The sequence below is a fragment of the Typopeltis vanoorti genome, chromosome 6 (assembly GCF_054136105.1).
Source record: "Typopeltis vanoorti isolate ZY-2024b chromosome 6, IOZ_Tvanoo_1.0, whole genome shotgun sequence".
Classification (NCBI taxonomy): domain Eukaryota; kingdom Metazoa; phylum Arthropoda; class Arachnida; order Uropygi; family Thelyphonidae; genus Typopeltis; species Typopeltis vanoorti.
In genome coordinates, this window is record NC_143554.1 from 26,570,363 (window position 1) to 26,587,854 (window position 17,492).

Genomic DNA, 17,492 nt, shown 5'->3' on the forward strand with positions numbered 1-17,492 from the left:
GGGAAATAAGATAGCATTAAAGGTGAAAGTTAATGTGTGTAATGTTATTTGTTGTCTAAGCTTGCCTGTGGTATAGTATGTGTAGGTCTGTTATGTTGTATGACTTAAGTATAGGCACAAATACATTACCTCAGCCTGTTTACTTGTTGAACTTGATTGGATAAATTAAGATCTAAGTTAATATTGCTGAGAAGTATAGAGTCGGGGAAAAAGGATTGTGTGCTTATTGTTAACTTTATTGTACTCAAATTAGCATGAATCAGTTGTTTTGTTTGTTAAATAAGATGCCTGATTCCTATATACCAATGCACTTCTCATAAAAAGACCGAATCTGTGTGAACTAGGGAGATAAATAGCCACGGCTGAAGAATAGAGTATTGCGTTGCTTGACATAGTGATAAACGTAAGAGATATTTCCATGCTTTGGTAAGTGTTTTTTTTTATTGGAAGGATATTTAAGTCTTATTTGCGATTTCTGATGGCACAGTCGTATTAAATAAATAAATAAATTTTTCAGAAATCAATATAGAAAAATTCTTACTGTTTAGACAAAGGGATTGACTTCAGCTAGAGGCAATTCCTATGTTTTAGAATTTTGTGCACGTGATTAAGCATAATTACAACATTGAGAATAGGGGGTGGGTCTAATTGAAAAAAAGGATTAACTGTGGTAGACTAAATCAAACAATGGATTAAGAATGATGGAGTCACGACTGTTAAGTATCATAAGTTAAGTGAGTTGAAATAAAAAAGATAAGTATATAATTTGAACAAAGTGTAGAATCAAAACTTAAAGAAAATAAGTATCATATATATTTTACAATGGTAGAGACGACACATGATATTACAATAGTATTATATATGTCCACAAGCATTATTCCATAATGCTTTGCATTATGAAATACTAAGGCAAATGATGTGAAGTTGTTAGCCTATATATATGAGATGCCCAGTCGTGAAGTTACTTTACGTGCAAACTTTGTTTGCTTACGCTTGGATAAAGGATTAAACCAAGAATATAATTTTCTAGTCAAAGCTCTAAGAACTAACATGGAACTTTTTCAAGCCACTTCAGTCCTACAATAAGTGGTGCAGTGAAATTCATCTCCCACCTAAAGACAATCACAAACATTCATGACTGCAGCAGTATTTGAACCTGCAGAGGTTTGAGAGCAGATATGCTGACCACTCAGCCAACCATGCTGGTAAATCTTTTGATATACCATGTCATGATATTCATTGGTAACTTCATTATTAAAAAGTTAATATAATTTGCACAAAGGAATGTCAACCAGTTCTCATCCTTTTTTCAAGCACATGTATAACCTGATTATCATAAAATTTGAGACGGTGTACACAGTGTATTTATCCAATCACTATAGGAAACATGTAGAAATCAGATGAATAGTTTATTAAAATGAAAGTCTCTGTAGTGACTTTCCTTTAGTTCATGTTAAAGGTTTAATGGAATATCAACAGCACTGAGAAAGGATTAAAACTAATTTTAATACTTCCAATATTTCGTGTCCATCACAGAGACATCTTCGGGGATTACAAAAACGTTTTGTAACACACACACACAAATACAATACAGAGTGAAACTAAAGTCCTATCTAGGTGATGCGCCCTCTATGGGCATTTGCAGGTGGCCTGAGATGTAAAGAGGGATCTCTGATAACTAATGTTTTCCCAAATTTTGGGAAGTTTAATGCAACCGTATTTGTTTAAATTAGGTTGATTCCTGAGTGCAGATGCAAATTCAAAGAATAGTCTTTCTTTTTTGAATTTACTATGGTGGAGCATGGTAGTTTTTTCCCCAGAGATCCTGTGGGATGTATCCAAAACATGGTCTGCAAGGCCAGATTGATCATGATCGTGTTTGTAGATGTAAGAACTGTGTTCTTCTAACTGGATGGATGCTGACCTGCCTGTTTGTCCGAAGTAGGCAAGTTTACAGGAACAAGGTACCCTATATACATGAATTCTTCACAGCACTTAAGCCTCAACACACACTTTCCTTTAGTGTTTGATGTTATTTCTTAAAAATGATATTTCTTAGCATCAATCTCATTTTTTGCTGAGAGATTCAGGAGTTTTAAAGCTAAAAGAATTCGATATTTCTGCCCACATTTTCCTGTTTCTACAGCCAGATACTTTCATTATGGTGGGATACAAGAAATTGCAATATATTAATTAAATAATAATAATAATTAAAAAAACATCAAGAGATATTGTAAAATAGTAACTAACATGTAACAATTTTTAGGAATGACTGTCTTAAAAGCTATGCATCTGGATTTGTTCTCAGTTGTATCTTGCATAGCACACAGTTATGTGAAAGGGTGATCTTGTTTTTATGCTGCACTGAGAAACGAAACTTATCAAATTTACTATCACTGAAGCATATTTACTATCGAAGGACATCTACAAATGCCCACAGTGGGATTTGCACTCACATCCTATGTATTAGAGAGTGGAAACAATTCAGCTATCAAGTTTAACATTTAATCTTTGTTTCTTGTATCCCTCTTGATAAAGGTAAATGGATATTAATATTACCCAAAAATATTGGGGAAAAGTAAGAATTTCCACTGCAAATTCTTTTCCCTCCAAAATTTGCAGTTGAATCCTTAAATTTTATAATGATAATTTTTGTTGTTGTTTAGATTGAATTGAATTCATTAACACAGTCGAAATGATACAGTGCTATACAAGATGTCTTCTTAACATTAAGACAAAATTGCAATATAGGGTGATTAAAATATGATATGTGACCATAAATACATGACAATTTACAATACATGGTTTATAATATATAATTTATAAGAATAAATGTAAAATACCTATGTATAACCAAGGATGATTTGCATGCAGGTTACTAGGGAGAAAAAATGTGCATTGAGGGTAGGTACACAGTGTAACTGATATTTACATATCTATAGGTGTTTGCATTGTGTACATATGATTATTTGATCACATAAATCATAACATACATAATTTGATAGTACACAATTTATGTATTAAATTCTTATTATTTTTAGGTACATAGTTATTGTTTCATCTGTTAAGATGAACATTTTTTAATTATATTCTTTTTATTTTGTGTTTGAAATATACTTCAATGTCACTTAATTTCATGATAGAAATCCTCAGTCCTTTTTTTTTTTTTTAATATGCAGTCTGAAGATGCAGAATTTATATTGTCTGGTAATTTATTATAGCTGCTTGTGGCTGTATATTGAAAGGATTTTGGAATATATCTTGCATATATCTTAGCTTTGGGTGTTAACAAGTTTCACCCACAGCACAGGTTATAATTCACATTATATATAGGAGGAAATTTTTGTGTTTTTCCTATGTATTTTTTGCAGACTCTCTGGATTATCACACTAGATAGCAAATAAGAGCATTTGCTCTTATTATTTTGTTTTAGATTCTTATCAGGGGCAACAAGTTACTATAATAATTTCTGCCTCAGCAAGTGATGCTGTGCTGGAGTGGGAAATTTACCATGAGTAGTATAGGCATCTCAGGAATGCTGTACTGACAAATTTTTTAACATGATAGATTCTGTTGATGCACCTTATTTTGTTTGCCAAGTATGTAACATGGGAATTTAAGTCGTGCCATCTTATTGATAAATGGTGATCTAGCTTATTTGCTAAGTTGATGTGTATATTTATCTAAATTAGTTTTGAAGCCATTTTTAGGAAACCATTTGTTTAATTTTGTCATTTCCTGATTTAACATATTTTTTGTAGATAGGTAATCTCATTTTGACAGTGTTGCTAAGATTTTAACAGCATGCAGAATAAACTATACTTGATTCTTTTAACTTTTTAGATTTTATTTCAAACTACTAGTTTTGCAGACTCACTGGTCTGCTTCTTAAGGATCAAATTAACAAAAAAAAAAAAAGAAGTACAGTATTAATAGATTTTAATTATCAAGTACAGCTTCAGCATCATTCAAGTAAAACTATTGCAAACAAATTCAAGTATATAAACAGCTATGCTACATATTAATATCATATGCATGTATAAGTATTTATTAAATACTTTTCATATCAGGCTGTGGCATAGTCACAAGGATGATGATATGACATTTGTCTTTCACTCTCAAATCTTGCCTAAGACATGAGGAACCTTTATATAAGGATTTGCAACTGAATATGAGTTAGCCAATCTTATGCAGAGGTGAAAGGGTTTCCTCCCTGAAATAGACATATCTCTCAGATTTAACAGATGAAATATACTGTCCTTACAATTGCTTCATTTGAAACTTCTGTCAAACTAAAAAAGCTTATTATACCTGATCTTTACTAAATTTACCTGGTCTTTGTAGCTATTCACATATAACTGAGTGTAAAGCTTTCATTCTTGTTGCCCTGCACAGGTATGCAAGTCATTTTAGATGCTACTTGGAACTTAATGATATAGCTGTTATGACTGAGATATGCTTTACACCTCATTATTAATAACATTATTTCTTCCCCCCCCCCCTCTGGAAGGCTAAACCTGATTTATGCACTTTCACACATCTGAATCTCTTCTGCGTACATGACTTATCTAGCTTACATAGCAATATTGCTTATAAACATTTGGCATCTTTATCATTGGAGGAGATAGCTAAATTCTAATTCTTATTTTTTTATTTTATTTATTATTTTTTTATATATGAGTGAATCATGACAATAACATGTGAGAGATGTTTGCAAGGAGATTTCCAAATGATGGGGACTGCATTGGTCTCATAGAAAGGTATCAAGGTTTTCTCCTGAAAAAATTTTTCTTGCCACAAATTTAAGATTTAGTTAGTTATGGAAATAAGGACTGATCATCTTATTACTTAAATTAAAATTTTGCATTTGATGCTCAGAGATGCTGTATGGTCACTTCCATACCTCACAGGGTTTTGGGAGTGAAGTCTTCTACTAGAAGTGGTATGGTTGCAGATACCCTTTCCACACAGAGTTAGCAGGACAATCACAAACATCCATGCCCATGGCAGGATTTGAACCTACAGCTTCTTGGCTGGAGAGCAGATATGCTAACCACTCAGCAAACCAGGCTGGCTACTTCACTTCATATTTGGATTTAAACTTGGTGCATGTATGATTTACTGTGTGCCTAAATGTAAGCCTAACTGATGATTGGAAGGTTTTTCAGCAGATGGTAATTAGAAAAATTTGAGCTGCACCTACCCTTACCTCAGCTAGTTCAGTTTACACTCCGCATATTACATGACACTGACTGCTGGTTTGCATCTGTCATAGCAGCACTGCCTTTATGACTATCATGCCAATTATATTAAGTTAAATTTGCATGCCTAAGAATAATTTTGGGATATAATATTGATACTAATTAATTTAGTCAGCTATAAACATATTTTAATATTTAGTTTATAGCAGTTTAAAGTGGTATTGCTACTATGATCATGACTTGTTTAATATTTCATAATAGATTATTCACAATAAAAAATTTGCCAATAACAACAGGTTTCAACTAATGTTGAATTTTCAAGTGAGTGTACAGACATTTTCTGTCCTAAAAAGATTTTACAGCTAAAAGGCAATTACTGGTGTCATCATTAGTTAAGTGATGACATCAGTAAGAAATCAAACTTGGTATGCATTTTTGCAATGGTAATAATTATGTGCATGCAGTGTGTGTATGTGTGTTTTATTATTCTATTTAAACAAATTAAAAAACCTCTTTCACACCTTACACAATTTCCAAATTTCATGATAAAGACTCTACAGGCACTGTACACTATTTCAAAAACTCATTCCTGAATGAATAATATGACCTTATGGAATTCATTACATTTTCATGTTTCATGGAATTTGTGTTAGAAAAAAAACTAGTTAAAAATATTTCAAGCTTTTTGATTATCACAATTTTAAGTTTGTTCAAAATATCCCAACTGATGTGTGAATATGGCTTCTTACCAGGAGAATCCCTATTGAAGCAGATCAGTGTCAGTGATCCCTCTCATAAGTTGGATAATTTTCATGCTATTCTGAATGGTAAAATAGTCCCTCAGCAGGTATGTATAACTGATAATTTTCTTTTAAGAATTTTTTTTTTTACTTTTAAACATACAATGGATATCAAAATTTTATAGTTGCTGACCAATAAAACTGCAGTGAAATGTTAACTTAATTACATCAATACCATTTATTATTATTTTTTGTTTGTTTGTCCAGTTCAAGTAGCTATATTAAAGTCATTCAATGGAATTTTTAATTATTAAAACAAGAAATAGAATTTGAATGACTGCTCTTTCTGTATTTTTTTAGAAATCAGAACTCTTAGACCTATTGAACTATGATCATCAGTTAGTTTCAATGACTGTCATTCTTGTCTCATTAGTTTATATATATGCCACAGATACCTGAATTAAACTCCAATGAAGGCATTAAGCATGATAAAAAGTTTCTGGATTTCATTTTTTTATATAATGCCATTTCTTTTCCACACTTCCATGCTGTCTGTTTTAAATTAGTTGTAGCATTTGTGGGTTGTTGAAAATATTTGCAGAATATTTCTGAAGTTGCAAGTATATTATGCATTTTGTGAATGAATCATGTCATCACATTCTCTCTCTCCTGTGTGTCAGTTTTGGCATAAGAAAAGTTACATGGTGCCAGATATGGGTGGGAGGTCTGAAAAGTTTTGATAAACACCTAGAACAAAAATGATATTTTTCAGACTTTTTTCTCAGAGGATTGCAAATGATGCAGCAGTATTGTAACAAGTTTATAATACTGCATGGTGATTTATTTATTAGGTATAGAAAGCAATAATCATTCTGTTTGACCTTCAGTTTGTGCACAAAGCAAAGTTTTTTTTGCTGTATATTCGGATCTTATCTTAGAATACTTTAGTGTGATATGAGTTTTAATATCTTTCTGTTGTAGATTGCCCCTGTTTGAAGTAGAACTTGATGAAATGCACTTTTCTAAAGTCTGCATTACTAGTCGATCAGAAATCACAGGGTACGACATGCAGTTGCACATTACGTGTATTATTTTTCAATAATGCTAGCTTTAACTTTGAAATGAATGAAAAATGACTCAGTAAATACCATATTCGATAGTCAACCATTTCAGTTTTTTCAATTATGTGTTTGCACAGGTAAATCAGGTTGATCTGCACAAAGCAGATCAACCTGCATTCACCATGAGCATTGATGAGGAATGGGTATTCACCAGTGGTCCAGGGAATGCTGTTGTACCAAGTATATTTTGACTCTTGGAACACCTTGGCAAGAGCATTCTCGAACATACCTATAATGCTGAAAGTTTCCTGAATAGTGCCACCCTTCAACTTACATGTCTTTTTCAAAGTCTATTAAACCATGTCCCATGAACAATTGATAAGCAACTTCAAATAAACAGTATATCATGCATGTCCAGTATCATTCATACTGGCTTTCATCATGGTATGAGTACCACTTGGCAGTGAAACAGCTGACTTGTAAAACAGGATGGTTATATTTTGACTTCAACTTTGGACTGCATAACCACAATGCTGAAGAAAATACTAACCAGTTGTGTTATGCTGAGATGTAGTCACATGGATTCTGCGGAGATGGAGAGACAGCTGAGAAATCCAGCAGAAGGCAACCAAGATAATATCTGGCCTGCAGAATTGTGCATATGAGAATAGATTGAAGAAATGGGAGGGGAGTGGTCTTCAAATTTTGAAAAATATCTGGAGAAGAGACATAATAGCAACAAAGAAGTTTAAGTCAGGAGAGCTTAAGCTCTTCCAATACAGATACAAGTGTTCATTTTGCAGCTCGAGACAAGTGGAAGTAGAACTCAAATCATTCCTGAAAGCCAAAAAGGGTTGCAGTTAGAAAAGCATGTGGGGGAGTCCAGGGTCTTTTAATGGCATGTGGTAATTGTATGGAATGGGCTTGTGTTGGATGTTGCAAATCTGTCTTTGATGAATGTTTTAAAAGGGACAATAGGCAATGAGGGGCTGTATAACATAGAAAGAATCCCTCTCTTTATGGGTCATTGGACTCCCTAGTATGGTATTTACTGAGTCATTTTTCATTCATTTCAAAGTTAAAGCTAGCATTGTTGAAAAATAATACACGTAATGTGCAACTGCATGTCGTACCCTGTGATTTCTGATCGACTTGTAATGCAGACTTTAGAAAAGTGCATTTCATCAAGTTCTACTTCAAACAGGGGCAATCTACAATCCACTACTGGGCCTGGGAACCAGGCCCAGTAGTGGAGATACAAAAGGCAGAAGCAATGAGAGGTCAACCTAACCTATAGGAGTTGCCAAAACACCCTTTGGTGGAAAGTTCCAAATATAAATATTGTTTGCATATCAGAATCATGTGGAGGGATAAAAAATAAGAGTGCACGTGTTATTTTGCAATATCAAATACAATAAAAAAAAAATTAAAAAAAAGTCAGACTTTTTCTATCTATGTGCATCACATATATTCATAAGCATAACATAAAGTTTTGACTAACTGAACCTATATTGTGTAATGCCACTTTTTTTGTACAGTTATATGTGGGAAATGTGTACAAAGAATTCAGAGAGAGGAATGCTTGCAAGGCATCTCTTAAGTCCTCACCAGAGAAATATTGCATTGTCTACGTATCACAGCAATATCCAGAACATTTTTGTGTGTGTGTGTGTGTGTGTGTGTGTGTGTGTGTGTGTGTGTGTGTGTGTGTGTGTGTGTGTGTGTGTGTGTGTGTGTGTAACTCCCACCTGTGAAAGGAGATTAGCATCCTTGGTGGAATAAGAATTTTTTGTATTTTTTATATATCAGAAAAACCTCCCATAGAGACCAAACGTGGAACTTTTTCTAATCCACTTCAGACCTCACATTGTTCCATTAAGAATTCCAACAAATGTCAACAAGCTACTAGGGATGCTTAAGGGTCAAAGCTGTATAACTGAGAGGAGACCTCCACATAGCCTTTAAAGGAATGCGGAGAACCGACCAGATCTTCTGACATAATGTCCAATCCTCACCTTCTCATGGTGCACCCTGTTGAGTATCTACCTGGATACTGAATGAACGAGGATGGGCTGGCAATTTGGGATTTAGCCGATCAAATTGTACAAAGATCATTGTACAAAATGATGGTACAACATGACAAAATTTCATGCCGGTTGGGGTGTCACCTGGTTAAACAAGGCCCCCGTTGTTTTCACCAGAAAACAACCGGCCTTGTTTAACCGGGAACCAGGGCGAACAGCGAAAAGTCAGCTACTGGAACAAATCTGAAAGCACACCACAACTCAACATCACGAGAGTTAAAGTTCAGTACTATCAACATAAGAAGCCTGAATGGCAAAAAACTGCTAGCTGAGGAATTAGATAGGTACCAGATCGACATAATAGGGGTGACTGAAACAAAAAAAGACAAAAACTGGTGAAATCTTTCTGAGCAATAAATACAAAATGTTATATTCAGGCAATGACAATCAAGGAAAAGAAGGAGTAGCCATAGTATTCAACACAAAATACGAGACTAATCTTCTTGAATGGCAGGCAGTCTCAAGTAGAGTGATGTGGGCAAATATCAGAATGGGAAATTGGACAATGAGACTTATTTGTGCCTATGGTCGCACAGAAGGTTCTACTAAGGTAGAAGTGGAGGAATTTTTTGATGCTTTAGAAAAAGCAACTGACACAATGAAAAAGGAAAAGTTGGTCCTTGTTGGGGATCTAAATAGCAGAGTAGGAAATGATTGTCAGACATACAAAAATATTTTGGGAAAATTTGGAGAAAAGAGCAAAGCTAATAATAATGGCAAATACCTGTTGGATTTCTGCTCAGGACATGGGCTGGTTATTACTAACATCATGTTTCAACATAAAAATGTGCACAAATTCACATGGAGAGAAGAAGCAAGGAATAAGAAAAGTCTCATTGACTATGTTATTGTTGATAGTGATGTTTTCTCCCTAGTGCAGAACACCAGAGTGTACAGAGGATTTGAAATTGGAAGCGATCACTATTTAATCTTGAGCAGGATAAAATTGAATTCCATATTGAAAAGAATAACATGTAAGAAAGTTTTAAAGCGAATGAAAGTTGAGCAGTTCTGAGATGTGAACTGTAGACTAAAATGCACAAAGATTATTGAAGAAAAAATGAAAGAGTTTGAGAACAGGAACCAAACTTTGGAGATTCAGTGGCAAGCCTCGAAGAAAACCCTGATTGATTCAGCCAGAGAGGCATGTGGTGAAGTTGTCTGCAAGGATGAAAAAATCAGAACTCCATGATGAACACAAGAAGTTAAAGAGGTAGTGAAGGAAAAGAAGAAAGCATTTCAAAAGTTCCTGGCAAATAAGTCAGCTTTTGCTCTTAGAGAATACTGAGACAAATGTAACAAAGCCAAACACTGTGTAAAACTAGCTAAACAGAAGTCATGGGAGGACTTTGGCAAGAACATAGAAAATAAATTTCAAGAAGGCGGTAAGATATTCTGGAGGTTGTTGAAGAAGCTTAGAAATGGAGGAAAGAGTGCTGTAAAAGGAGTTAGAGATGATAAAGGTGATATAAAAACGGAAGAAAAAGATATCCTTAAAGTATGGAGTAATTACTTCGAAAAATTGCTAAATGAAACAAGCAGTGATAGCACAGTGGTAAAAAAAAAAAAATCAACAGGCATACAGTCAGGAATACATATCCATACTTGAAGTAGAAAAAGAAATCAAAGGCTTGAAATGTGGAAAGGCAACAGGAGTAGATGATATTCGACCAGAAATGCTGAAGTATATGGTGGTATAAAAGTCTTACAGTGGCTGCACTGCATAGTTCAGAAAGCCCAGACAGAAGGATGAATTCCTGATGATTGGAGCAGAGCTCTAATAGTACTCATATATAAAAAGGGAAATAAAACAATGTGAGAATTACAGAGGTATTTCCCTACTGAGTGTTCCTGGCAAGATCTATGCAAGTATACTTGAGAAATGGTTGAGGAGAATTGTGGAAGAACAAGCTGGATTCAGGCCAAATAGAGGCTGTCAGGATCAGATCTTCACTTTACGACAAATAGTTAAGAAAGCATGGGAATATAACAGAGATCTGTATTTAAGTTTTGTCGATCTGGAAAAGGCATATGACAAGGTGCCAAGAGAGAAGCTATTCAATACGCTACAGTTATATGGTGTCAATGAGACATTATATCAAGCAATACTTAGTCTTTATTTGAGTTGTGAGTCAGCAGTTAGAAATGAAGGAAGTACAGGAAGATGGTTTAATGTTAAATCTGGTGTTAGACAAGGATGTACATTATCCCCTCTGTTATTCATTATCTATATGGATCACATTATGAAGGAAAGCGGTATTAAACATGATATCGGAATTGGAGATGTTAATGTCAGCTTTTTGCTTTATGCGGATGATGTTATACTTCTAAATAAATCCGCTCCAAGTTTGCAAAATTCTCTGACTAAATTGAATAACTGTTGTAATAGATATGGTATGAAGGTCAGCATGACAAAGACAATGAAAATAGGTAGAATTTTTGAAATTGTCAACTGTGTTGTGCATGGGGAACCTGTGGAACAAGTAAAACATTTCAGCTACTTAGGCACACTTTTTAGTGAAGATGGTAAATTAAATATGGAAATAGACAACATAATCAACAAAGCTGGTATGGTAGGAAGTCAACTGAATAAATTTATATGGAATAAGAGAGAAATTAGTCGGAACACTAAATTAGCTGTATACAAGACAGTGTTCAAACCAGTTTTAATTTATGGAACTGAGAGCTGGGTCAGAAGTAAAACGCTTGACCAAAGATTAGAGACCGCAGATATGAGAGTCCTGAGAAAGATTAGAGGCATGAACAGATATCATCAATGGCAATATCATATTAAAAACGAGGATATTAGGAAAGAACTTGACATTGTCAGCAACCAGGAATGCTTAGCAGAGCTAATCTCAGGTGGTATGGCACTTAAACAGAATGGGTGAGGAAAGATTAGCAAAACAAGTGTTCTCTACCAGGTTGGCAGGAAAACGACCCAGAGGAAAACCAAGATATAGGTGGATTGATATGGTACAAAGTGCCTTAGACGATAGAAATATAAGATCTGATAATGTTGGAGTCTTGACAAGTAACAGACTGATTTGGAGGAAAATTATAGATAGGAAGTTAGTAATGATGTAAATTTTTTATGTAGTACTATCATATCCTGTACACCCCTTGAGGGTACATGTCAGGAATTTGATGATGATGGAGAAATGTCTGATCAGATCTGATTTGGTGAATTTACCAGCCAATAGGTTGCCTGCGTGTGTGCGTGCACGCATGCACACAAAGGATGTTTCTGTGAAGCAATTCTTTATGCTGTGCACCTGGTGACATAGTCCAGTGTCATCCTGGAAAATTGTACCTCATATTGTAATGCCATTCCACTGGCTTGGATGTGGAAATCATATATGAGAGAGTGAGGAAGAGAGACCATCAGCTGAGGTCATTTTCACCATACATATAATGATCCAGTGAGTTTATTTTTCACTTGGTTAGACTATAATAAGTTTAGTTTGCGCCTGAAAGTATCTTCAGGACTGGCGTAAGGAAGTGCAACACCAGGCAACTCGTTGCAAAGGTGGAGAAAGTTCTCATCACTCCTATCTCGGTATCTCCCATAATGCAAAGCACATCTCCTTGTAGATATGTGTAATGCTATGCATTAAAGCAAAGGCCACTATCCATACCGGTTTCGACCTTTATTGAGGTCTCGTCAGTGGGAGCCAGGCCCAGTAGTGGAGATAAAAAAGGCAGAAGCAATGAGAGGTCAACCTAACCTATAGGAGTTGCCAAAACACCCTTTGGTGGAACGTTCCAAATATAAATATTGTTTGCCTATCAGAATCATGTGGAGAAATAAAAAAATAAGAGTGCACGTGTTATTTTGTTAACTGGGCTAGGTAATTGGTGAGAGAATAGATGAGATTAGAGAACCCATTGTGGTTCTTTCAATGTCTTTTTTTATAGTTTTTTCCCCTCAAGTGAAATAACTCTTTCACCTATGTTAATTGCAATATCAAATAAAATCAAAATTCTTCTCTATTGAATTCATGCTTTCTGTTTGGAAGAAGTGGATTTGCAACAAAAAATTTCAATATCAAATATGTTTTTCTCTCTAAAAGCTATTATTTTCTTCTTATAGAGAAGATAATAAAGAACTATATCAGTAGTATTTGTTATAAGTAAAATTAATACAAATGAAGATTAATGCTACTTTTATTTGCATAAGTTTTGTCTGAGTACCAAGGGCACTTTCAACATGAATTAAAAATTTAAACAGGGTGCAAGCAACATAACCGAAGATCCAACATTTTCAATATGTCATTTATATATGCAAATTTCCAAAGTGATATCCAAACTTCTCTGTAGTTTGGATATCAACGTTTTTGGGTATATTTTTTTAAAACAAATAACTAGGATGAACTATAGGAAGAAAATTATCTATAATTGAGGGGAGGTGGGGAGGGATAACATAATCCATCACATCCATTTATTTTATGGTAATATAGCAAGGCTTTCAAAGCTATTATGTAAGACTTTCTTTTTCCAAGGAATCCTATTTTTGGAAGGGATGACATCTTCAAGTTCAGAAGGTTCTGGATTTGGTGAAAATGAAGATGTCTGTTGACATCTGCAGATTTCTGAAAACAACACAACAGATCTTCAATCTAACTGATTGAGATCTATCAGTTAGATTGAATTATGATACACTACAGTTGCTGGAAGTTTGATAAATGCCAGGATAGGTCAAAGGGGAAGCTTGTATTTTGCAGAACCCAGAAAAGAGTCAGGTTTATTAATCATATGAAATACCACTTAGATACCAGTGAAACCAGTAATTCAGCAATTTTTTCAAATACACCTTTTATAGTGACTGGAGATATGGTTGATATCTTCTTGAGAGGCAATTGATATCCTCTTAATGGCAAATTACTCATTGAAGCCATTTGACAAGGATGTTGGTTTTTCTTTCTAAAAATGGAAAACTGAAGGTTCTCGTATGATTGATGAAGAATAAGGAGATCTAGAAAGGAAATATGTTGGTCATTTTCTATTGCTTGAATAAATTATATATGAGGATGAATAGCATCTTCTAAAAAAGTCATGAAATTCAGATAGGAACTTTGCATTGCTGCAAAGATAACATCCATGTATCTACCATACTGATGGATGAATGTTATGGAGTAGTTACTGTTTAAACTGTTCCATAAAGTAATTTTTTAGGATTGGAGAGAGAGAGAGAGAGAGGACTAGCCCATGCCAGTCTTCTCTGTTTGTTCAGATACATGAAGTAGCTGGAATGATAACAAAATCAAAGATGAACAATATGTGCAAGAAAGTCTTGTCCAAGTAAGCAAGTTTTCATCTAACAAAAGTGGTACAGTATCAAGACAAGAGGTTGTTTGTACTCAATAAAGCTCAATTTTTTTTTTTCTTTAAAATGGAAGCTGTTTTGATAAAAGATGCAGATGAAAGAGGTTAAGAAATTAGAGAGATGATTTGCAACTATCTAACATGGAGAACTGATACAGCCAACAATAGGTATGATAAAGTTCCCCATGAATTTCAGAACTTTTTTTTTTTTACAAAGATCAGTACTGTTCATTCTCATATACAATTTACTCTAGGAACTGAAAATGACCATATTTCCTTTTAGACTTGCTTAGATAGTAGTTAATACATTAGTAATCCAGGCCATCCTTCAGCTTTCTGTCTTTGAAAGAAAACTCGCATAGGAATTTAAATCAATTCTCTGTCACCATTCTTTGTCAAAAATCTGGCATCGTTAAAATTTACCTGTCAAGCTCATCCCCCCCCCCATGCTCTTCTGAGGCATTACCAACACATAATACAGGTCGAAAAGCAACCTCCTTGTTTGAGGGTCTTCACTGAGTCATTTAGCAATAAAATCATTAACATTTATGAAGGTTCTTCATCGCTAGTTTCCCAAGAAACTGTCAACCATATATCACCATCCAATACATCAAAGGTGTAATCAAACAAACCCTTCACCCAATTAATAAACTTGCTTCCTTTCTAGGCTCTGCAAAGGACAGGCTTCCCCTGCAAAGTATGAGATTCTCAGTGATGTGAGGAACATCCTGTCTTCTCCAAACAGGAAAAAGAAGTCTACATATAAAGCTGTTTTTTTTATTTTTTTCATTGTCTAGTTGTATAAAGAAAGCTCATGCCCCCCCCCCCCCATCCCATCAGAAGACTGTTCTTCATTATACAGCTTAATTATTTTTTCTTTATCAAAACTGTCATCAGGACTTAAGAGCATTTTGGTCCATGCCACTCTCCATTATTCTTATGTGACTTGCATGTTCACATTGTTGTGCCTTGTTTTATTTTTTAATTTTGAATGCTGAAGATGCCCTTCATACTTTGGCAAAAATTTTATGCAGAAAAAACTTAAGTCTTCCATTGTAGTAATTTTTCTTAAAATATCTAATTATATTTCAGTTCATTGAAGAACCTTTTTTGAATTCATTTCTTGTTCATTGAATAACTGTCTTCAATCTCAAGAAGACATCCATTAGGTTTCCATTCCATGTCAAATGTTTATCAGAAAAATTATCCAGGCATCTCATGCTTTAAATATACAGGTCACCTTATATCTGATTCACAAGATGGCATCCTTCCTGTATGTTTTTTCCCTAAAGACCTACTTGATTTGCTCTCCTATTCAGGAGTCTTAAGTTCCTTGGTCTTGTCGATGATCTTAGTATGGTTAGGCAGAAAGGTCAGCAATTCTTCGCTTAAAAGAACATCAGGATTATATTAGATCCCAAAAGTTAGAGAAATCAGATAAACCCATCATACAGTTTATATCAACACTAGGTCTGCAGGACAAAATTGAAGTCTTACATAGGTTGTGAAGTGAAAGACTAAAACTTTCCTTGGCTGATGTGTGAGAACATAAACATGCAGTACTTGTCTTAAACTATCCCAGGTTTGGAAAGTAATCTTATTGTAATTATTCCCATCCCATACAGTTGTTATATATATACAGGGTGTTCGGGATAAATTTGACAGTTTCGTAAGGAAAAAGAAAATTTTCTTTGTATCTATTAAATTTAATGAATTGACAAAAAAAACATTACAGGCAGAGTTAATTACAATACTATCAACATGATTTACTCAAAATAACCACCATTAGCATCGATCACAGCTTCAATTCTGCTTCGGAACCTCGAACAAGCTGATGCTACAGTCTCCCTGGGAAGGGCCGCAAAAACTGTTTTAATTTTATCCATTAACTGGGCTTTTGTATTACTGGAAGTGCGATTGGTGTCTTTTTCAACTGCGCCCCATACAAAATAATCCATGGGGTTAAGGTCTGGGGAGTTTGGAGGCCAAACATTTGGACTGGTGAAGTCGTAGAAATTTTCAGACAACCATTTTTGACTTTTCCCAGAGGTGTGGCAAGGGGCCGAATCCTGCTGCCATACATACGGCCTACCATTGGCTACCCTTGTTATCCAGGGCTTGACTACAGTTAGCAACTCCACGAACAAAGCCCGAATTCCAATGCCAGGGTTCTTCAACACCTGTTCCTGCAGATTTGCGAGGAATTCTGCTGTACGAACGCAATCAGATCGTCTGCTAGGGATCTTTCTTCTTGCTACATCCTCGTAGTCACCATTGCAAGTCTCTAGTTCATGCCTGATTGTTTTTACTGTATTCAGGGAGCATTGGGCAGCAGTCGTAATATCCTTATTTTGATGGCGGGCACGAATCATCATGATACAAGTTATTCTCTTCCATGATTCAGGTGGGTTCCAGCTATCCATCCTTTCTGACATCTTGTATATGAATGAAGAAGGGTCCAAACTTTTAAATGAAGAGAAGTGTGTGTTAATACATGTAACTTACGGAAAAATATAATTAATTATAAATATGTCAAATTTATCCCGAACACCCTGTATATATATATATATATATATATATATATATATATATATATATATATATATATATATATATATTTTTTTTTTTTTCGATTAATTATGTGCTAATCATGTGTTCCTCTCTTGCTTCGTAACACCCACATTGTTGTAATACTTTTTAGACATTTATCCCCTTCATATAAACCTAATTAATGTCATAATAGAACAGTTAAACCTATTTGCATAATTGCTGGATTTTTCAATTGCCTGCAGGTTTATTTATCTGTTTTACAGGTTTGTGAAATTATCATCTACATGTTAACTTCACCATTTACACTTTACAAAATTAAAGTTTGCCATCAACACTGGCAAACTTTAATTTTCGTTGAAAAGTGTTTATAGATTGCTCCAATCCTAGATATAATTTGAACTCAGATCTTTCCAGCCGAAGTACATTACTACTACAGATGGCTATCATGATATAATCTTCAGGTGTTAAGTGTAACATTAAATCAGTTAATTCACAATCTGAAAACGCATGGGTAGAGCATGAGTAGAATTA

At 34.6% G+C, this 17,492-nt stretch overlaps 1 protein-coding gene across 1 annotated transcript in view; it reads left to right on the top strand.

Annotated features, from left to right (window-relative positions):
* Positions 1-17,492, top strand: part of LOC150105348 (uncharacterized) — a 188,913-nt gene that overhangs the window by 125,572 nt on the left and 45,849 nt on the right. Inside the window, exon 8 of the mRNA XM_090394734.1 lies at positions 5,954-6,048. Coding sequence (XP_090250860.1) covers positions 5,954-6,048 — 95 coding nt within the window. The remainder of the gene's footprint in view (positions 1-5,953; positions 6,049-17,492) is intronic.